The sequence below is a fragment of the Rhododendron vialii genome, chromosome 2a (assembly GCF_030253575.1).
Source record: "Rhododendron vialii isolate Sample 1 chromosome 2a, ASM3025357v1".
In the NCBI taxonomy this organism is placed as follows: domain Eukaryota; kingdom Viridiplantae; phylum Streptophyta; class Magnoliopsida; order Ericales; family Ericaceae; genus Rhododendron; species Rhododendron vialii.
This window is the reverse complement of record NC_080558.1, coordinates 3,910,032-3,934,101: the sequence shown is the minus strand read 5'-3', so window position 1 is coordinate 3,934,101 and position 24,070 is coordinate 3,910,032. Positions and strand designations below refer to the sequence as shown.

Below are 24,070 nucleotides of genomic sequence, written 5' to 3'. Positions count from 1 at the left end.
TGTGGACAAAAAATTGAACCGGTCTAATTTTGTTTTTTGTTTTTTTTGTGTGTGTTTAATTAAGTTCTTTGCCACCTGTGGTAGACACTTGTGGGCTCCACCGTGCATGTTTTGTTGTAATCCGAACAGTTCAACTTGTAGGACCCACAGAGCAGAATACTTACGCAAAAAAATGAGCTTGATTAGATATCGATACATAGTTATATCAAAAATCAAATTTGTTTCAGTATTTATGTCTGTTCATTAATTCTGCAAACAAAAATCCAATTTTTGACATATATATCAGTATTCAGTAACCGAAAAAGCTCATTTTTGGTGTGGATTGGCAAATGAATTACCGGTGAAATGTCAAATCGAAATCGTTTACTTTTTTAAAAATATCAAAATGGGAATCGTCTACTTTGGTAAATTATAGTATTTGAAAAAAAAACAATCAATCAGTTGTGCAAGTACTGTATTGGTTTCGATGATTCTTAGAGGAGGAATCATTTCAATTATTAAAGTGAGTCCAAAAAAAAAAAAAAAAAAACCAGAGGGTTGGTAACTTGAGGATATTCTCTTTTTAGATACGCTGTGGTATTTTATTCGAAGAAAATCTTATTTCCGGAGCAGCCGTAAACAAAAGTTTACAGTGCTCAATCATGATCGTCCAAAAGTATTTTGGACAGTCGAAATGTTATTGAAATTTTTTCATGAAAGAGTTAAACTTTTTCCCGAAAAAGTATCTGGACCGTCCAAAACACTTTCAGACGGTTGTGATGGACTTTTGCTATAAACAAGTTGTTTCTGGCTGCTCCGAAAATAAGTATTTCTCATTCTATAGGTAAGTTTTTGGAGAATTTATGCAAGAGTGTTAGGTTTTTCGGTCCCTAGTGAGTTGAGTACTCTTTTCTTTGAAAGGTAAAAATTTATTTATCTTTAAAATTGTCAAAAAGATTAAAGGAACAACTTAATCATTACAATTCCGTTTGTTTGGACGTAAAATATTTTCTGATAAAATGTTTTACATATTTTTCGGTGTTTGGTTATGTAAAAAATGAGAAAAATATTTTACGTGTAAAATATTTTCCATCAATTGGATGAAAATGAATTACCATTAAATCTTCCGTAAGTTATTTTTCGAAACGAACTCGCTGTCTTCTACTGCAATTTTCACTGCTCAGTTTCTTCGATCGTCAATCATGACCCACGTTCAATTCTAATAATATCATATCTCTCCACCGTTTAAGCTCCCCACTACAGTATTTTGTTGATTTCTGAAAATATTTTCAAGTGTCAACGAACACCGAAAAATAAAAATTTGAAGTTTGTTTTCTGAAAAAATATTTTACATTGTAAAACGTTTTACATCGAAACAAACGGAGCCCTGATATCTCTTAATTTGTTTGGGATTCAAGGGCGCTTCAATTTGTAGAGTGACAGGTATAGCTAGCTCCATTGTAATCTTGCTCCTTGGTTATAGTGAATCCTCTCTCGTTCTTCGCCTCTGGAGTAAAAACTTTGCTTTGTGCTTTATTTTTTTTTCTTGGTGCTTTGTGCTTTATGAAACCACGTATATATTGGTGTTCTTGTTTTTCTCGTGGCTTGACTTTTAAAAGGGGGTGTTAAAAAATAGAGTACGTACAAACTCTTAATTTAGTTGCTTTCTAAATTAGTTACCAAAAATCAAATAGAACCAAACTCTTCCATTTCATTTTGAATTAATCTAGAAATTGATCGAATTCATAGTAACTTAGTCATATTGTCCTTGACGATCGATACTTGGACTTGACCATTATTCTTCTAGAAAATATTTATTGTTGATACGGTACGTCACGATCAGTAAACAATGCTACGTACAAAGATCAGGAGTTTACATATGTCAATCAATTTCGACCACATCTATATTACAACACACTAGGGTGTTGGAGACCACACAGATACATTTCCACAAGAGTGGCCGAGATTAAATTGACCCAATGGTTGAGATGCAACTTCTCTTGAACAAGTAAACTGTGCACACTCTTTGATTTAATTACACTAGTGGCACAATCTTAATTTTATTGAATCAGCATTTCCCTCTCCCGTCTCTCCCCCATCAAGAAACCCCCGCCTCTCTCTCTCTCTCTCTCTCTCTCTCTCTCTCTCTCTCTCTCTCTCCACCGATGGTTGCTCTGCCGCATCCCCCGTCCTAAAACTGCAACAGCGGCTCTGCCAAAGGTTCCTTTCTCTATATGTGTTCTTTTTTTTTTTTGGTCATAGTGAAATTAAAGGAACCTTTGGCAGATGTTCACTATGTTCACCAAATTGTTTTGTGTACAAAATTGTTTTATACTCCGTACATTTTTGTCGTGCTAAGCTAAAATCTTCTAGCTGTCCCCTGATTATTTCATTCACTCATAAATACAGCTATTTTTTAGTAATTTCAATTAGAGCATTTTTGGAAAACAATATATAAGCTTTCACCGGTTCATTTAACTTATAGCATTTTTGGAAAACAATATATAAGCTTTCACCGGTTCATTTAACGTATACCATTACAACATTTTTCGCACAATTGAAAAATAAAAGTAGAAATTAACTAACTTTTGAAGTCGTTGGAGATGGTCAGCGGCCATGACTAGTGCCACTAGCGTTAAATGAGTGGTGGTGGTGGTAACGGGATAAGCTACTATAAAAGATAAGTACTCCGTAATTAATCATCCGTTTAGGAAGTATTTTTTCTGCACAAAATACAAAATCATACTCTCACTCCTTGATCTTTATTTGGAATTAAGCACCTACTTAGACTAATTTAAATTAATTATATATGATAATCTTTTGACTGAGATTCACATATCAAAGTACGTCACAAAATAATATGAACTAATTAAAAAATATTAAACATACAATACAATAGAGCATCACTATCAACCTCTGATAAATCAGGTAAGTCAAATCAATGGCTAATCCCTTGGCTTAGGAGTGGGGTGCGGTTCGAGTATAGAAAGAGTTGTCGAATTCCTTTCAATTGTTAACCCTCTTATTCCCCACTAATGTCTACAATGTTAGAAAAGAAGAAAAGAAAAAAAATGGATGGTTGGACGAGCTCAAACGTGCAACCGATGGAGTCTCTATCAAGCGTGCTTGACGGATTTCTAGTTCTAAAATAAAGGGTTGCCTCAAGCGTAGGGCGAAGATCGACGTAGCATAATATTTAATAAGACCAGAGTCGAATCCACAGAGACAGTGATGTGGGCTGACTAAGAACTCGGGTTGTTACTGATTAAATTGGCTCTTAGGTAGCCACCCCTTGACAATTGATTGTGATTAACTAAAACCTAGAAATTGATTGTACTTTTCAAATAATTAAAAGAAAGGTATGGTCGTATGGTTCATAGCACTCGCAACCGGTCCAGACTCATCTGCTCCAATCGGTGTTCTTTAAAACGTTTGATTTCAGACTAAAAAAGGTACCCCGTAAGATGCGAATCTTTATGATGGTCGTTTACCCATGCGCAGTGGAAAATGAGTTTTGAACCTCCTTACCCCTGTTCACATGGGCTCCGACAATACCCAGGTTTGTCTACGGAAAGTATTTTACCAATCTAAAATTATTTTTTGAACATTCTTTATTTTGAAATAGGAGCAGAACGTATCCAATCCGGTCATGGTGTGCTAATCACCCCGCGATCCTACCCCGACGACTACTCACTAATCATTGCACAAGAAACGAAAAAAATCCTAATTTGAAATATGCTTCTGTTACGCAAGATGAAAAAAAACAAAAGATCTAAGTTAAACAAAAACTAACGAACAATTTTTATAAATAACAGAAATTAAAATGAGTTATCGGAATGCAAGTAGTTGAACAAGACTTTAAATAACTTGAAGGCAAAAAAAAAAAAACTCAGAAAAAACTAAACAATATTCGAACCAAAGAATGGCGGCGCCGGTTACTTAGATATCGGCAGCCCCCGTTTTTCCTATTCTTCCGTCCAAAAAAACTCCCTTGAAGTCAGTACTTCCACTTACTTATATATTATAGGAGTAGGGTTTTAATTCCTAATAACATAAAGGCCCTTGGATTTCACATTATAAGACATTAGCCATTCAACTTTGAAGAACTTTGCATTTTGATCCAGAACTTCTATAAATTCTTTTTTTTTTACCCAAATTATTGGAAACCGAGCTCGAGCAACCTATAAACAGAAAAAAAAAAAGGAAATAAATATCAATTAACCAAAATAAATGTAAATTGGAGGGCCAAAATATGTATGTTTTCATTGTTTTGGCATTTATCAATATGCATCCGGTCGCTCGACTCAAGCACCAATTGGTTCAAATGGCTGCAAGCTGACTAGCTTTGATCACGGGAGCTTGCAAGAGATAGCCCTAGTCATTGAATCCTTCTTCTTTTTTTCTCCCTTCCCCCCGTTGATCTAGTTCATCGGGAGCAATCAAAAAGGAGAGATGCGTTGTCGCCGCTTGCCAGAGCATATATGAGCTGGTTTATCAACTATGGCCGTAGAGGTCCCAATGAAGGTTAGAGAGCAAAGCTTTGTATGGCCTAATCGCAAAAAATTGTGTACATGAGCGATTTCGAATTTGAGATCGTAGGATGGAGCAAACCCGTAGCCTTAACCACTAAATCAGTCCCTTGGGGGTTGGAAATGGACTCTCATATGAGTCATCTTTGCATCCAAATCCCTCCTCTCTAATTTCCAAAGTGCCGGACATAAAAAATTATAAAAAAAAGAAGAGAAAAAGAAACCATGCTAGAACCACACTCAATCACACACACACTCACATGTTTAGCGGCATCCACATGATTGAGTGTGTAAATCAGGTGCGGTTATACACTTATTAAAAAAAAAAATCCTCTCTCTCTCAAACACAAAACAGTTGAAATTCACATGCATCAGCTCATTCACAGACCAGAAAATATCTACAGATCACCGCTGTAACTTTACCTTTCTCTTTCAATTTCACAAGAACCCCGCTTTAACTTTACCTTTCTCTTTTAATTAGACATATATAGAAAAAAAAAATTAATTCGTTTAGAAAAAGTGAAGTAAAACAGATGAAATTTACTTCGGTCAGCAAAGAGTTTTATACAAACCAAACTAAACCAAACCGAGCCTTAACTCCGCCTAGTTTGTGCTTAGAGCCTTATCTTTATTCCCTAGCCGGTCCCAAGCCCGGATAAAAGAGGAGGATTGTGCGTTAGGTAGCTGACAACCAGCATGTAAAAAACCGTCAGATCTCTATGACATGAATCCAAATAGCAAAGAGTTTTATAAAATTAAAAAAAAAAAACTAAGGCCTTGTTCTTCTTAGCTTTAGTGGCTTTTTTGGGCGTTTGTCCTTATTCAAAAAAAAAATCGCGTTTGTTAGTTTTACACTAAATTTTTGTAGATTATTAATTTGTTTCGACCAAAGAAATCAAAAAATCCAAAAAAAATAAAAAATCTTTTACCCAATTATTTTTTAAAATATCCAAGGGCTTTATCTTGGAGCTGATTTTATCTTGAATATTTCCAACTATATTAGGATAAAAAACTCACAATTCTCATCACTCCCCCAAAAACCTATTTCAAAACTCAACAAATAGTCCCCCAAAACCAACAGTTTCCCCTTCATGGCTCAACCAGGACAAGAACCCAAAAGAACCAACTACCCACTCGACCCACACTCTTACCGAATCCTCGACGAAATCGGCCGGGGAGTGAGCGCCATAGTCTACAAAGCAATCTGCGACCCGATGGACTCCGCCTTGGTCGCCATCAAAGCGATCGACTTCAACAAGTCGCGAACCGACTTCGACACTGTTCGTCGGGAGGCCAAAACGATGTCACTTCTGTCGCACCCGAATATTCTGAAGGCTCATTGTTCGTTTATGGCGGAGAGCCGGCTTTGGGTCGTGATGCCGTTCATGTCGGGCGGGTCTCTTCAGTCGATTATGGGTTCTTTGTACCCGAATGGGTTGTCGGAGCAGTGCATTGCTGCGGTTCTGAAGGAGGTTTTGCATGCCTTGTGTTATCTGCATGGGCAAGGGCATCTTCATAGAGATATTAAGGCTGGAAATATTTTGATAGGTAATGCAATTATGCTATTGAAAACATGTTTTTTTTTAAACACCAATTGGTAATATGGCTTGTATGCAGTTCAAGTGATCACAACCGTCGGTTAGCGTTTTCAGTGGTCCAAATTCATTTTGAAATTTTTACCGGTAATAATATACTTTTGTCGTTAAAAGATTCAACAGATCTAAACCATAAATTGTCAATATGAATTTGATCTTAACCGTTCAGTTATAGAGCTTGACGATTAGAAATATCTTGGATAAAATCAAGTCCGTCAGGATTACAGTGACCACACAATCAAATCAAATTTACTTTGAAGTGCATTTTCAAAAACAAGTTTTCGGTTTTTTTTTTTTCAGACAATAATGTTCTTCGATAACTTGAGTTTTTGACATTCGATAGATATAGATTTTTGCATGAATAATTTACTCGTTGAGTTCTGTAAATTGAGCCATGAGGATCAAATTTTTTAGCTCATTATGAAACTTATTTCAGATCAAATTGAGCCATGGGCCGATTACAAAGGTTCTATCTTGTGGCAGCAAACTTCAACAATGTGACCGCAAACTTTAATCTTGTATTCTTGTGACCGCAAATTTCAATGTCATGGATGCAAACTTTTGACCTAGTGGCTGTAAACTTCAACGTCATGGCCCCAAACTTTATTCTTTTGGCCGTGAACTTCAACGTCATGGCCACAAACTTTAACTATGTGCCGCGAACTTTGATCGTATGGTCACAAGATCATACTTTAAGGCCACAACGCTGTACTCTTGGTTCAGAAACTGGGTTTTCAAAGAGGGCTAGCTTCTTCGGCATCTAAATGTTTTGTTTATTTTCTTCTTTGTAGTAATTGAATGATGGAGTATCACGTATTTATGATTCTTCCATTTCAAATTGAAACCGCAAAGATTGTAGCTAAAGATTTTGAGAAGGAAAATAATGTTCTTAATTTTTTAGAAGTCGTCTGATTGTCCTGATGGATACCCTTCCAAGATCCCTTTCGATTGCAAATAATTTATCAAGAAAGTTACCGTCCCATTAGTTTAGTTTCTGCTATGAATCTGGCTTCTCTCCGGTCTATTGTTGGACTTTCATCTGTGTTCTTAGTCATTCAAAAATGTTTTTTAACGGTTCGAATTTTAAAAAAAATCTTCGAAGAAGAGTCAAAGATGAATGGCTACGATGAAACAGTAGAGGTCTCTCTGTAGTCTGCAGTTCTCTTGGGTATAATGAATGATGTCGTATTTTCTTCTGTTTTCTTGACAGACTCGAATGGATCCGTAAAGCTCGCAGACTTTGGAGTGTCGGCCTCGATCTACGAGCCCAACTCCGGCCATGGTTCATCAGCAAGGCGACCAATGCTCACCGATCTTGCTGGAACGCCCTACTGGATGGCGCCGGAGGTGATCCACTCGCACAACGGATACAGTTTGAAGGCGGATATCTGGTCTTTCGGCATCACCGCACTAGAACTAGCCCACGGGCGGCCTCCTCTCTCCCACCTGACTCCTTCCAAAACCCTACTCATGAAAATCACGAAGCGCTTTCGATTCTCCGACTACGAGAAAACCAAGAGCAGCAGCAGCAAGAAGTTTTCAAAGGCTTTCAGGGACATGGTGGGGTTGTGTTTGGATCAAGACCCATCGAAAAGGCCGTGCGCCGAGAAGTTACTGAAGCATTCGTTTTTCAAGAATTGCAAAGGGACAGATTTTCTTGTGAAGAATGTGTTGCAAGGATTGTCTAGTGTTGAACAGAGGTTCAGAGGATCAAAGCTTCTGAGACTAGCCTCAATGAATAGAAGTACTGATGATGATGATGAGGTACTTGACAAGGCTCCCTTTGAAAAAAAAATTATTTTCAATTTTTGTTTTCGATATTTTTTGAAACAAGCTTGTTTTACTATTTTTGTTTACAAATATATAATCAATTCCACTGATCTACGGAAATCCTAGAAATACAAAAATTATGCTTCATTTGTTTTGAAAACACTTTTGGCAGCCCAAAAATTATTAAACAAAAACTTTTATGGTCACCGAGCATGTTTTTTGTTTTTATTTTTTAATAAATAAATAACTCATTTCATTTTTTTTATAAACGAAAAACAAAAAATTGGCAACTTAACCAAACAGAGCCTAATTATTTCAAAATTTTATGTTAATTGCTTTCATGATTCCTGCAAGACCGTTGCTCAATTGATAATTGGTTTCTTGAACATAATTTCCACCACCTTTCACTAATAGTGTTGCAATCACTAACAGGGAGATGATGAAGGGTTTTCATTTATGAAACAGAGAAGAATTAGTGGGTGGAACTTCAATGAAGATGGTTTTGAACTAGACCCAGTTTTTCCAACGAACAAGGATGAAGATCCCGACATCGTGAAACAAGTCCGGTTCGGAGGCGAGACGGTCATTCAAAACAGGGGAGGGGATTCGGAGGCATCGGATTCGAGTTCACCGGGAAAAGTTGTCGACGCTCGACTTGGTGACCAAATGAAGGTTTGTTCCGAAACGGGCGATAACGGCGGCGGTGGTGAGGCGGAGTTGGGTGGTGGGAGTGTAGGAAGGGCAGAGGTGGTGGGGAGCCTGTTGTTTCTGAAGAAGAGCTTGGATGCTCAGAGGCAGAGTGTGAGGAATATGATAGTGTTTTTAGGTGGGGGAGAGAGTGTGGATTTGAACAGAGAAGAGCAGTTGGCGCAAGTGATTGAGAATTTGAAGGGGGAGTTGGAGAGAGAGAAGAAGAAAAGGTTTGAATTGGAGATGGAGTTGGAGTTCCTCAAGTTGCAACTTAGCAGTCCCTCTGAGTAGAGGGAGGTTCGGTTCAGATCCGGGAACGCTGCCGAGCACCCTACCGAGCAGATCCAAGGCACATCTGGACCGTGCAAAACTGTTTTCAACGGTCCAGATTAAAAAACTAACTCTTCCCCAGAAGAGTGGGAAGAGTTTGTTTTCTATCCGGACTATTGATTGCTAAGATAGACGGTCCGGATGCGCTCGGCAGGAACCGCTTGGCAACATCACTGGGTCGAGTTCAATAAGTTCAAACTTTAATGCCATTATCCTAAGTACAGTAATGTGTATGCTTTGGTCAAACAGATATGGTAAGAATATAATCATGGTCTCTTAAAAAGTGGTGTACTATTATAAATTGTAATCATATCCAAGCAAGTTCTTGTACTCATTTTTTTTTGTTGTACCGGTATCTAGATCATGCGATATTTCTCATCGAGATTCCTAACTATCTAATGGACAAAAACGCGTTAAAACAACAGTACGGGGACAAGTGGGTACGGATGATTTGATGGGAATCGAAGCAAAGTGCGAGGACTTGCATCCGCTTGTGATCCAAATTGAGACTCTAAGAGGAAGAAATGCAGTATCCCAGAAAGTTGTAAAAATATATAAATAGAAGCAATGTTGTTATGGAGCTGCTCAATGCTGCTAATGAGAAATCAAGATACCACAGAAGCTAGTGAGAAGAACCAGGAAAAGAAACCTTGACATTGCTGAAATCACCAAATCTTTCTGCATTTAGATCATGAACCTGAGATCATCTCAGCAGCATCCTTGGAAAGATGGATAATTTGTAAACTCACTCCATGGTTGACAAATAACCTGTGTGGGTAATGAGTTAAGTACTGTTAGCAGGACGGATCCGAGAATTTCACAAAAGAGAATCACAAATGCAAAATTAGATAGAGTTTGGAGGGAAAACGGCACAAAAAGTTGAATTAAAAGAGGGTAAAAGGAAAATTGTGAAGGTGGAAAATAAGACGAAAAAGTCTTAAAATTTGGGGTGCACAGGCCACCTTCTGGCCACACGGACTGCAACCCTTCCTGTCTGCCACTGACTATTAACGTAGCAACTTCGTGCACGCATACACTCAAAGAGAGTGAAAGGGAAAATCTGAACAAAATTGCTAGATTACTAGCTGTTACTCGACACGGTACATACCTTCTATATGACCAATAAAATTAACCAGACCCCATGGATCAATGTATTACACCACATTACCATTGAAAACACAATGAACATTCATACGGTGACAATCTTCATTTCAATAATACACTGAGAACAAGAGATCCCAAAGACAAGAAAATCGTAGAAACCAAAACAGATAAGATTGTGACAGATGGCGGAATCCGCCCCTTGTCCTTCCTCAATATCATGCCTTCAATAACAGGGTAACCCATCGTTACGATGAAAAGCGAAAGAAAAACTTGTATGAACATATCGCTGAACTTTCCTGTGACCATTGCTCTTGTGACTCCTCCCACAAATGATACAACATTTATAATGGTTAATGTTACCAATGGAGCAAGTAACATGATTGATGTCTGGAAATCGATTTTACCCATTTGGTATAATCTGGTTTGCTCGTCGTCGATGACTTTATTGGTGGTCATAAACTTGGCTTCTCTCATACCAAGTCTCTTCATAATCGCGTCCAAACTTCCATACAAATGGCATGTAACTGATTTGATCATCCAAATTCTCTGTTCATTTATCCATGACCTCATTGAGCCTCCAGTTGAGAGGACCTCTTGTATGTGTTTGGATAGGGATGACAGGAAAACGAATGAAAATACCATGAAAAACCAGTTTGAAGCCTGCAAATCAAGCAAGACGAATATTTGGAGGAATATTATGTAAAATGATACAAGTAAGTCTGGGTTTTACGCTCTGTTTGTTTCAGCAGAAAACGTTTTATGGGCAACACTTCCACATTTTCTAATATTCAGATCCACGAAAAATAGGTCAAGGAAAAATTTCTCGATTATGCAAAAAACCATTTCCCACTTTTTAAAAGAGGAAAGCGAGATGAATTTGGCACTGTAAGTTTTCAGGCTTTGAAGTTGGAAAGGGTTTTTTCCAACTTTAAAGTTGGAAAATGTTTTCTAGACTAATCGAGAAGTTCACTAACACCACCGTGACATCACCCCAGTACGCGGCTGGCCCAATGCCACTACCGTAACATTTAGCATTATCATTTTCAGGGTCACAACCAACACAGAAAAGCTTTCTTTTGCAGAAAACATCCTGTGTACCATTTACGTGGATAATAATAGCTAAGGATAACGTTTTCCATCTAAACAAAAGGAGCACTGCGTATATTTTCTAATGCAATGAGGAATTCGCTAGAATTTTTAAACATGGTGAAGAATAGGATTAATGAAACCAAATTTGTGAAAAGAGAAATTTCTTGGGTTACTACATACCTCAGGATATACGGCAGTGCCATTCAGTAGACACAGCTGAGGGATGGTTGCAAAGCATCAAAGTGGCAAAAAATAGAAAGAGAAAAATGCGAGTTCTCCATAGCACATGGTTTGAAGAGCAGACATTTTCTTTGGCCCATATATAAGAGGACAAAACCTTGAGAGACCAACTTCTACCAAACCAGAACTCCATCTTGTGGACTGAACCAACACATCATTCAGGTTTGTGGTGCCGGCACCCAAAAATGCAGGCCTCACCGGATCACAATAAACCGATTTCCATCCTTTGCAGTGCATGTTGACGAGGCCTGTAAAATAATCTTCCGCCACAGAAAGATACAAGAAACCAACCTGCAACTGATATGAAATTTGAACATTAACATTGCACCGCATTTTAAGTCCAAAGTGACTGATGTTCTAATCGAATTGGAGGGCGAGAACATGAGGCCCTTTTTGGTGAATGGTCTGGCTGCAACCTTAGTCGGTTTAGGCAGAAATTCAGTCCAAAAAATAGCACTCAGCCGCCCATAAGCAATTAGGGAATGCTGGGCAGGATTTGCTTAGGACTTGCCTCTTTGCCCCATTTGGTTTCGTTTTCATAAGCACAAGATGCTAAATATTGGGTTTCTTTCATCAATGTTACACTTGAGGAGTGCTGGTGATCTTTAGGCTTGTAATGCCGGCCAAAGGATTTGATGAACTCATTGGATGGGCCAAAATACTGTTTAAGTTCCATGACGTCAACATCTGGGAATTCATGAGAACGTAATTAGTGATTCAAACAGCAACGTATATTGCTGAGAAAGTAATAATTCAATTCAAACAGCCACAGAAACTGGGTAGACTTAGCATCAAGCCGTAATATGGAATTGTTGTGCAACTTGCAATGGCTCAACTGCAATCTTTTCTCTCTGTCCAGTGACAAAAAGAACAACTATACTCCAACGTGCAATAAACGGGCAATGGTACGTCTAACCGGCTCACGATATAACTCTGCACAATATCCCTATAATTGATAATGATTGCCAAACAAGGAACCAACAATAAGTATCCAACCGATGGTGATACTCTTAAGTTACCAAGCTATTCTAAACCTTCCCTCACATGCAACTCCATCTTACAAGTGGAGATGCAAAATACAGACGGATAGAGTGAAATAGAATACAAATGGGGAGAAACATAATACAATCGGAGAACAAAAGCAAAAACGGAGAGACTTGAACCCAAGACTATGTTAAGTAGTCCATTGTTCCAAAAGCTTACTTTGAGAGAAAACGAGCCTAACAATGCATATCAAGCTATCCAACAAATAAAAAAAAGATTTGAGGATACAAAAAAAAGTCCATGATAAGATTATAAGATCAACCTAACCTTTTATGGGATTTGCATACAGTGCCTCTCTCTTTATGTAAAAGCCGGAACCAGACAAACATGGTCCCTGAAGCCCATCCATTCCTTGCCATACTACCTGAAAATGTAGTGGATTAGACAGAGAATAAAATTCAGGTGAAAGTAGAGGACCAGTTCCATCATCTTCTCATAATCACCAACCGTAATTCTATATCGCGATAAGATTTTTATTGGAATTTTCGTAATGAAGTGCCTTTTGTCATAAGACTTGTTCACGTCACTTCTCTAAGTCACCCAAACTTAGCTAATATAACCTTGAACTTGATTTCGTTGACATAATCTAGGGGGTGTCCTATTTGTTAAAAGAGAGCCAACAATGCCCTCAATCTCATTGGTGGAGAGAGTGTGATCGAGGTCCATCAGCAGCTTGATTGACTGTTTTATAACGAGTTCGTTCCACACATTGTGTACTGCTTCTTCTTTTTTTAACCGCAAAATATTTTTTATTAATCTTTGAAAACAAATTAAAAGGATCAAAAACACGAAGCATGAAAACAGAGTAATAGCGAACCTATAAAAGAAGGCACCCCCATACTCCGACAACCAAACGCCGCTAGGAACCAAAAGGGAAAATAACTGCCCTTGGATGGTGAGAAGCAAACCAAGCTAAAAACCCAAAAAAGAAACACCACACCCAAGACCCAACCAAAGCCTAGAGGCACTTAAAAGAAACTCCGCTCCTGAGAAGACTAAGAATCAACCATTATCCTAAGAGCCCTAAACAAAGGCCACTGCTTCTTGCCACTACATTTTGTGCTTTAGGTCGGACAATCCTGAAAGGTATCGGAGCTTGGTTTTGGGTGATCATGAGTCCAGCCTCAGTGAAGCACTCCATTAATTCTTGTCTCATATATCTCTATTACGTCCACATGCTTCTGTAAGCCACTCAAACTTGATTAATATGGCCTAGATGCTATTCCACGTTTAACCGATTGATTTTACATTCAAGTTCCAACATTTTGTGGTCCTACAATTTCAAACCAAAATTACAACTCCAAAATAGCCACTGAGACATCATTACGGACACAGTTTGCGCGCAAAAACTATTTATCCAAATCATTTACCTCATTATAGTAATGTTCGATAAAAGGGTAAAGTCTACTTTTGACCCCTGTGGTTTGACTCATGTGCGGATACATCTCTTTAGTTTAAAAGTGTGTACATAATCCTCTGTGATTTTGAAAATGTACGAATTCTTGCTCATGCCGTTATGTTTTTCGTCCATATTAACGGACACAACATTAAAAGACCAATATGCCCTCATCCACTCCTTTGGTTCTTCTTCTTCCTTAAATCTAACAAATTCATCCCCTATACTAAAAATTAGATCCGAACCATTGATATTGTAAAGTTTCATGCATACTACGTCCATGCCAAAGTTTAAGTCGCTGAGGGCATACCTTAACACCGTATCTGAACTGGCTGTCATAGACATCAGTCTTGCTGATGTTATGGAATTTCTGAGGGAACTGAACGAAACCCAGAGAAGGGGAGATCTTCGGATCGAGGTGGAAACACATTGCTTGACGGGCGGATGTTGGGTCATTGCAATACATGTCGCAGTCCAACACCAGTATGTAAGGAGAATTGCTTATCATCGCCGATACTCGAAGCTGCAAACAATTAATTAACCGTTTCTGTGAGGCATTTCTGCTGTGAAATTTTTTATTTTTTATTTCCAATCGATAGGAGAGATCTTTACATCATGTATGTATCATGTATGTATGAAGTACAAAGTACTACATCCTGAATCAAAATGATAGATAGATAAGTCCATCAAAAGTATCACAATTTCTATGCTCTCAATTCAACTGCAAACCCCATTAAGGGATGAAATAACCTCAACAAATACAAAGGAAAAAACACTCATACGTCGGTGAAAAGAATCGAACTCCTAACATCCTAATAAAATTCAAGAGTTCTGAACCAATTGAGCTAGCGTCAGTTTATTAAATAATCTTGATTACTGGTGTGGGCCAATTGCGTGTGCTTGCGAGAGACGGAGAGACAGAAGGGAATTGAATTGAGAGTGGACCAAGTCAGTGGACCAAGTCAGTAATAAAAGAAATGGGTCCAATAGGACCTGGTTGGTTGGGTGGATTTATTGTGGGAGATTGGCAGAAAGCATGTGAGGTGTTTTACTAGTTGGTTTATTTGTGGAGATTGGCTTATACACGGAGTCGCGCAATTACATTTGTCTGTTTCGATTATTAATGGTTGAGATCTGTTTTTAAATTTTGATCGATAATAATTTGTTTTTAATCAAGACAGTCTAAAATACTTTTGAATGAGCAAGATTGAGTGCCGTAAGTTTTATTTTTACGGAGACTCCGTAAGTAAGTTTTCCTCTTATTTGTGTGGTTGTAATCTGTTTCAGAAGCCTGCATATGTACGTGTGTATGGGAGTTGGTGTATTGTGTGGGTAAAAGAGAAGAAGAGAGCAAGGGAGAGGAGAGAGCCCCTAGGGGGTTTCCGCCGAGGCAGGATTCTCTATGTCGAAAATTTATGTGTCTCTATGTCGCGTGATTTTCCGGTTGTCGAATTTTAAAAAAAAAATTAAAAAATTACACAATCCAATAGCTAGAAAATCCCTCGACACAGAGGCACAGGATTTTTGGGACAGAAGAGATCGGACCCTATTTTCCCCATCAAGGGTAAAGCCCTCCCCTTGTTGGGATCTGGGGGTGCTGTAGTGCACCCCGTGTAGTGCACATGTAGGGCGGCATACAGTCGTCAATTTCATCAATCAACGGTCCACATTAAAAATCAACTATGACCGATATGTAATAAATGATTCTTATCAATCATAATTAAAAATCATATCTCAACTATTCATTGTCAAGATCGATGACTCGTGTGCGCCCTACAAGGTGCCTTGCAGGGCCTTGAACTATAGGATTTTCTAATCCCCTCGTTGACATACATCAATATCCATTTGAACGAAGCATATTAATCACATCGCATGACCGTTCATTTATCTTCTCTCTAGTATAGTTCTACTAAGCCTTTTGACCGATGTTTGAATCACTCTGGATTATTAATAATGATACCGTTTTCTACAAACTAACGGCTCAGATCGTCCAATAAAATCATGATAGGTGGCACACACTTCACATTACATGAGAATCGCATATATAACCATAAAGAATCTTCACACGAGAAGATCTTGATTCCTCAAGTCCAAAAGCTGGGTGAGAGTATCTATTTTCATAGTCAATTGTGCGATTAAGATCTTGATTGAAAGGTTAACTTCAATCGCCAAAACGTTTTCCTTCTAGCTAATGTTGCTACTTTGTTTACCACAAGAACTCACATAGGATCAAAGCTATGGATAGCCTTTGAGCCCTCTTATTGACTAACTTCCTATTAACCCTCGCTAACTATAAAATATGGCAACAACCAAAAAAAAAAAAAAAAAAGAACGAATGTTGCTACTTTAATTTGTTTCCCACATATCACGAAAAATTAAAGGATCAAAGTGCATGTCTAGTTTTTTTGGTTTTTTTACAACTCAAATGTTCGGGCCAGCTTATGCACGCATCGACCAATCTTACCATCCACATTAAATTAAGGTGTCTTAGTTGGATGGAGATATTAAATGAGGTTAAATATTCTGTTCCGAAAAACCATTTGTACCTCGATAGTCTGTTCCATGCATTTTTAGTGTCTTTCCGGGAAGAGACTTTTGTACAACTTGCTGCTGAAAATGCATGGGAACATTGCTACAGACACTTTTTGGTAGAGGTGATATGGTGGGATGTTGAGAGAGAGAGAGAGAGAGAGAGAGAGAGTACAAGGACATTAAGAGCTCCAGCCTTGAAATGATGGGGAAGAGAAGGCCTTTTCTCGCGCGAGACATAAACCAGGAGAGGCATCTCTTCTGCCTTGTCTTCTTGACTTGCTTCATCAATGGATGCATCATTTATCACCTGCCAAAAAAACACTTCACGTTTCCTACACTGTGCAGTTGGATTTATTTTCAGAAAGAAAAATACACTCCGATTAGTGTGTGATTAACATGATTTTTGACGTAGTTAATGTTGTTGACGAGCTCTACTACATGTACGGTTTTGATCATTAAAATAAACCCGGTTGATAATCGGTCAATCGCACGGTGCAGTCCCTATATAGGGATGGCGGACAAGCCACTTCTAGCTGATTGCATCCCGTGTTTATTGAGAGCTTTTTATTATTCATTTTGCTATAAAAAAAATGATGAATTTGTCAACATAAGTCACTTTCGCTCGATTCCATTCCATGTTCAGTGAACAATTTTTAATTGAGGTTTATAGTTACTTCTCATACCTCAAGTAGGTATCTCCACAACCTGGGAGGAGAATTTTCCGAACTGGGCTTGTCGGGATGCTTTGTTAGACTTTCAATCTTTACAGTAATCAATAATATACGTACCAATTAAAAAATAAATAAATACCTCAAGTTGGTATCAGTCATTAAGGAAAATCTACTCGAAATTTTTTCCAAAAGTATAAACAGCATATTAGTCTAAAGTCCAAATGAAACAACTTTATAGGAGCTTTAGTCTAGCCTAAGTTTCTGTGATGTATAGGATCTATTACAGTAATAAAATTATTTTAGAGTCTAAAATCCGTAAAAAGACAAAATTGCCTTTAATGAGACAAGGGTTTTGTTTGGCTAACACAAAAAATGCCTTTTTCAGTTAAATTGTCTTAAATGAGATAAGGGGCTTGTTTGGCTAACACAAAATATGTATTTTTCGAGTTTTTCGATCTTGTTGCACTTTCATAGGGTACCCTAGGGTTTTAAGTACTTTCATAGGGTTTTAGAATGCACTTTTATATTATAGAGTTTTAGCGGTTTAGGCATTCTCAGAGGGTACCCTAGGGTTTTAGGCACTTTCATATATAAGGTACCTTAGGGTTTTATGTACTTTCAATGCCGGTCAACCTTGGTCAATATCGGTTAATGATAGTCAACCTTGGAAAGGGGTTTTTTGTAAATCCTAAACAGAATGTCCTTTAGCCTTTATGGAAAAATATTTATGTCCATATTATATCAAAAACTCTTATAATATGTCCTCCTACTCAACTTGCCCGAGTATAAAATATCACCTTGACAACTGCAGCATGATCTCGATTGACAATGATGGTTGAATTTTGCCTAATCCTCATCACACGACTCTTGAAGTTCTCGTATTTTTCCTGCATCATAATCAAGAACTTCATCGTACACGATCCTTTACATTTGAAGGGCTAAATTCAAGAATTTGGCTTCTTCTCAGTAGTCTGTTGTTGGACTACAGAGTACCGTCCGCATGATTCTAAGTTTCTAACCGTCCAAAAGTGTTTTTAATGGTCCAGATTAACTCTTTCAAGTTTTTTTAAAATCTGGACTGTTAAATGCAAAGATGAATGGCTACGATGAAATGGCATAGGCCTCTGCAGTCCCAACTACAGAGAAGTCGGGTCCAAATTCAACCTATAAAGTTCTTAAATTAAGGAGCCAAAATAATAAAATCCTTTATAGAAATGGAAATTAAAATACATTGAGAGCGGGAAAAAAAAAAAGTTTATTAAGGTAAGTGTTGAATTTCGAACAATATTACCCGCTATTTCTATTTTCTCTTTGTGTGTGTGTGTGTTGCAGATCTATGCTAGTAGATTTTCAAGCCGAGCTATTTTTTTTTTCTCTTGTGTTCTTTGTAATTGGTTTCATTTTTCTTTCTGTTTCCCAGTTTCGTGATTTTCTATACCGAATTCTCGATACAAACTGCTTTGTAAATGCTTACAGCATGTTTGTTTGACCAGATATGCAGGGTCGACAGAACCAGGATGTTACCCTAACAATGGCGAAATGTATGCGGAAAAAAAATTGCATTACAATAGTAATAATCATCAATACTAGAAAAAATTAAAATAACATAACAAAAACTGTAGTAAATGGTGTTTTTCATTTGCACATGGAGTTAAAAAAAAAAAAAACTATAGTAAATGATGTTATATTTTTTCAATATAGTGCAAATACCATCTATTGCTAAGACAAACTCAACAAGGGATTCAAAACATTCAATAATTTCTCTAACATCAATTAAATATGGACAAATTGAAGAAGACTAACCTTTTCTCAATAAAGTTTGAGAAATTCACACAAAACGCCAAACGATAAATGATTTTTGAATGTTTCGGAAGTCCACCACTGCTCTAAACGAGAAATCCACACAGTGCTACCATCGGAAATTTGGTACTGAGAGTCAAAAATAAAAAGAAATCCACTACTACAGAGTATTTAGGTTAACTTATTTAGTTTTCTAGGTTAAGTTGCTTTGAAGTTAAAGTGTGGAGTTTTTTTTCCTTAATTACACATCATCCTTTATAATATTTTACTTTAGTCTATTGAATTTAGTTTTGAAATACTTTTTTAGATTTCCTTTTTTTTTAAAATAGAGTTTAGAACGAGTATATAACAAAAAATAAGAACAAAAATCTAGCGGTGGCCAAACTATATGAGTTGGAGATATTTTTTTTTTATATATAATAATTGCATTTTTTAAAATTTTTGTCGTGACGGCTGCCATCACGAGGCCCCCTTGATTCCATCCTTGCAGATATGAGCATCGAACTGAATTCTTGATACAAGGGAGTTACGTAACCGGATTAAGCATGCATCATATAATGATCTTGAGCTTTATCATCACTAGTTGTTCGATCGATAGAATATTTGATGGAATTATTTATTCGTTCAATATCAGTCCTCTCAAATAATGTGGTATTTAAGAAAATTTTGGAATTTAAGGGTACAAGGGGAAACAGTGAACTAACCTTAACTTTCTCCCTATCGGCCATGAATTCACCACCCGGAGAACTCTCAGTATTACCCGCTTCTCCAAAAAAATAAGCCTCGGGGCATCTGGTTTTAATGCCATATGCCCTACAAAAGGGCACCCATGCCAATAGCCCTTAGCAAATCTCCAAGCCTCCTTCATGGCTTCCAAAGTCACAGAACAACCACCATCATCTGAAAGGTACACGTGGAGCTTATCCGGCGGGTAGTCTAGAGCGATTGCCGATATAACTGTGTTCATCACCTTTTTTTTTAATCAGCAAAAGTTAGTATCGTTAGAATAATCAGATTAACACAGTTATAATAGTAGAAAATAACCATCTTTTTCATGGCATATTCGTTATGGGTTTATGGACATATATACACAACATTCTAATCAACGTCGTCACCTCCAAAGTAGGCTCTTTACTCGGATCCGCAGTGCATATGAACACGTCAACGGCCGGTAGTTCTACATTTTCCGGCAACCTTTCCAGAAAGACGGTCCGGGTAACAGGCCGGAACCGATAAGCTTGGCCCAAGAACCATATGAAAGAGAGTATGAGTTCACCGGTGAAGACTAAAAAGCATGAAAAGGTAGTCGGAAGGTCACTAGGTTTGGTTGTTTGGAAGAAAGAAGCAATTCTGTAGTAAATCAGGGCTATTAGTGCTGTGGAGTGGAGGAGAGTGTGTGATCGGTTGATAATGGAAGATGATTTCTGAACATGGGAGAGGTGTAGAGGAAGGTTAGTGTTGTCCATTAATTATTGCTTCTCTTTTCTCTCCCTTTTCTCCACACTTTGAATGTCTATCCATTAGCATGTGTTTGGGTATATATATAGAGATATACTTTCAGCACCAACCAATCACAGCCATTCAAAAGTATTCTGGACGGTCCAGATTTTAATGAAACTTTCACAAGAAAAGTTTCACTCTTCCCAGGAAAAGTTTCATTAGCATCCCGACCGTATTTTTTTGAATGGTCATGATTGAGTACTGTAAACACTTGTTTACAACACCTCCGTAAATAAAATTTCTCACACATATATATATATATAGGAATTTTCAAGTGAGGGATCCCTCATTTTGTTAAAATGAGGGACTTTCATTTTCCAATCAAATTTTAAAAATTCGAACCGTTCAATGTGTGCAAAACGTAATTTTACGGATCCCCATGAGAAATCAGCAAAAAAAATGACCGGGAAGGGCGTCATCCGAGCAGTTTTTTTGAACCGTTCAATGAAAACTGCTCGGATGAAGCCCTTCCCGGTCATTTTTTTTGCTGATTTCTCACGAGTACCCTTAAAATCATGTTCTAATCACTTTGAGCGGCTCGGATCATCGAAATTCAATCGGAAAGGGGAGTCCCGTATTTTAATAAAATGAGAGATCTCTCACCGGAACCTAACTCTATATATATTGGGGTCAACTCACCTCCACGCGGTACTATATATCCACCACGGGAAAGTTTTGGGTACCAGGTGAGTACCATGTGGCCGTGCCCACGTGGTGCCTGAGCAGCCCATCTGGGCTGTCCAAAAGTATGTTCGACAGCCTAGATTGAAGCACCCCCCCCCCCCCCCCCCCTACCACTGTCTCTTCTATTTCTCTCTCCTTTTTTTCTTTCCAAGTTCGAGCCGTCCAAAACCAAAATGTATAGTCCGAATACGCCGAGCGGGTGCGACGTGATATCCACCCGGCACCCAATAATTTCTCTCCACCATACCCCTCCAAAACATTATCCAAACCGTTTAATTCTGTGCATCTAGCAAAAAACGTCATGTGAAGAAAAAGTCACTTAGATTAGCCACTATTGTACAAATATATACAACCACTTGACTAAGATGGGAAAAAATTTTCAAGGCCGAGCAAGTACCACGTGATGTCTGCTCGCGCATTCTAGTCGTCCATTATATTGTGTATTTGAACAGTTCAGATTTGGAGAGATAAAAAGGAGGGAGAAAGTGTTGGGGTGAGAGGAGAGAGAGGGTTTCAATCCGACCTGTCCAAAAGTGTATCGGACGGCTTGGATGCGCCGAACGGGTACCATGTAGGATATACCCGCTCTGCACTAAAAAATCACTCCTAAGATGGACAGTTCAAGTTCTAAATCATGTGGACCGCTCAGTGTGTACATTTTGTTCATGCAACTGTCCATACTCTATCAAGGTAATCTTGTTTTATGGACGTGCTTTGTGAGAAGTTTGGAATGAACGGTTTGAATCATCGTTGCAGGCCCCATCATGGGACCGAAACTGGGGATTTGGAGGAGCATATGCATGAGGTGGATAGCGTTCGGGCTCTGTTTATGCGCCCCACGACTAATTTTGAGATTCTAAATTTATTGACCCGATCGACAAATCTCTAGCATAGTGATAGCTCTATAAATTTTTTATAGAATAGCCATAGTAGTAACTTAAATTTTGTCAATTCCAATATATAATCACATATAAAAATCTAATAAATTTGCAGTGTTGCGCGCCTAGGAAAAGCACTTACTGATATTGGATGAAGCTAATTTGTTGCATAAACCCGTAAAAAAATAATTGAATAATGAGCAGTTAGAACATCTTTGTGGGATCAGAAATAGACCCCACGAAAAATCAAAAAATCATTAATCCTCTTGCTTATTTAATAGGTACCAAATGGGGCCAACATGAGCACAAAAAGGAGATTCATTTCAAGCAGCAAAATGGCACCGCCGATGGGCCAACAGGCTCCCCAAATCCGAGTGAAAGATGCAAGGTGGGATTTGGTGCAAATATAGTCTCTTCGGAGACATTCGATAAAATTGTAACGATACAGAGAAGATTTGGTGCAAATATAATGTTCAATAGTGTATTTTAGCTTTAGCATATGCAAATCATGATGTGCATATTAAAATTAGGGAGAAGGACTCGATCATCAAGCAAAAAATAGACGTGCCATGACCTTACTGACATAATTATTCAGTATGGCCTCGCTCAATTTTATCTGTTTCGAATTTAAGTAGTTCGGAACGTATTTTAAAAATTGCCAATTTTAAAAATGAATTCTAATGATTCTTTCAAGCTCGCGCACACTGTGGGTGTTTTGTGACTTAATTATGTCACGACACTTGCACTAACTTAATTTTTGAATAGAAAAATATGTCCGACGTGTTCAAATTGTATTTTGCAAATGGACGTGTGTTTACACCCATATTTGGCCAAAAATCAGGAAATGGATTTATGGGTTAAAAGGTAGCCTCGAGGGTCGAGGCCCTAGCCTTGAAAAACCTTACGACCAGTTGCCCACGAATTAGGACCGGTTCTTAAGAAATGATGGGCCTTCCATATAGGCCTAAATCAGTCAAAGGCCTAAGGCTTGAATCAGTCCACCAGGCCTGAGTATTTCGTCCAGGCCTAACCCAAATTCCTAGAAGTAATAAAGGCCTAAGAAATGGGCCCAAATCGGTAGAAGCCTTGGTTTTCTCACCAGGCTTGGGCTCAAAAGGCTTACATTGGGCAAAGGCCCATGATTTACCAATAAGTTCAGGCCCAATTGATGAAAGGCCCACTGCTTTAAGAGCATCGTTAAAGCCTTTAATGAGCAATGAGGGGGCCTAACGCTGCTCACAAGTAGCTCAAAGGCCTTAAACTGCTCACAAGCAGCTCACAAGGAGCTCAAAGGCCTTAAACTGCTCACAAGCAGCTCACAAGTAGCTCAAAGGCTTTAAGCTGCTCACAAGCAGCTCACAAGGAGCTCGAATGCCTTAAGCTGCTCACAAGCAGCTCAAAGGCCTAGAATATTCCTGATAGGCAGGTCTGGGTAAGCTGCTCACAAGCAGCTCAAGGTCTGAACTGGTGGGACCCCATTCTTCAGCATGAAGCAAGGCCAGAGACAGGTGGCACACATGCAGCCTTTGGAGCTGTTGGTGAATGATTCATGCAGACCTAAGCAAGCTGCTCACAAGCAGCTCATCCAGGTCTGGTTAATCCTTTGTTTCTGGATCCTTCTTCCATAAAAGATGAACCTCAGAGGATTTAGAGGGCCCACAAGTATGCAAGGTCCAATAAAATGGTGGGAAGGCCTGAAGAAGCCTTGGTCTTCAGCATTGGTGGGCCCAAAAGACGTCCAGTCAAGCAGTAGCTGCTCACAAGCAGCTCAAAGGCCTGGATGCTGAAGTTCCTTTTACTCTTTTACAAAGTTTTATGCAGAAAAGAAGGGCTTTTCAGGCCTTTACCATTTCCTTGGAGTAAAGGGCACGTTTTTTTCAAAGAATAGCCTCTCATTGGAGCATTTTGAAGCAGCTCAAAAGGGACACTTGGCAGCCATGCATGAAGGCCTGTGGAAGCAGCTTGAACAGCTCAAAACCTGGAACATCTGCCTATAAATACCAGAGTTGAAGGCCTTGGCAAAGGTCCCCAACCATCAAGCCCCCGGCTTATGCAAATTTATGTTTTAATTATCTTCTGTCTTTCGGTCCACGACCATCAAAGCCCATGGCTTATCCAAATTACATTTCAATTATCTTTTAACTATTTTTATCTTTCGGTCCCCGACCAAACAAGCCAACGGCTTATCGTTCAATTACCTTTACTTTCTAGAATAGTTTGTACTCAATCTAGCCAAGCC

The 24,070-nt window shown here is 38.5% G+C and overlaps 1 protein-coding gene and 1 pseudogene across 1 annotated transcript; one reads left to right on the top strand and one right to left on the bottom strand.

Moving 5' to 3' along the window:
* Nucleotides 1–5,548: 5,548 nt before the first annotated feature.
* On the top strand, nucleotides 5,549–9,227 carry LOC131315491 (serine/threonine-protein kinase BLUS1). Its single transcript, XM_058344582.1, has 3 exons — nucleotides 5,549–6,056; nucleotides 7,314–7,867; nucleotides 8,306–9,227. The coding sequence occupies exons 1-3, from the start codon at nucleotides 5,600–5,602 to the stop codon at nucleotides 8,852–8,854; spliced, it is 1,560 nt and encodes a 519-aa protein (XP_058200565.1). The 5' UTR covers nucleotides 5,549–5,599; the 3' UTR covers nucleotides 8,855–9,227.
* A 771-nt stretch (nucleotides 9,228–9,998) lies between these two features.
* On the bottom strand, nucleotides 9,999–20,314 carry LOC131315489 (cellulose synthase A catalytic subunit 8 [UDP-forming]-like; annotated as a pseudogene).
* Nucleotides 20,315–24,070: the final 3,756 nt, after the last annotated feature.

Bases quoted from the DNA above. Each gene is read 5' to 3' on its own strand.
- LOC131315491 (XM_058344582.1), top strand. From the start codon at position 5,600: ATGGCTCAACCAGGACAAGAACCCAAAAGAACCAACTACCCACTCGAC. The intron at 6,057-7,313 runs GTAATGCAATTA...TTTTCTTGACAG, and splicing joins GGCTGGAAATATTTTGATAG to ACTCGAATGGATCCGTAAAG. The intron at 7,868-8,305 runs GTACTTGACAAG...AATCACTAACAG, and splicing joins GTACTGATGATGATGATGAG to GGAGATGATGAAGGGTTTTC.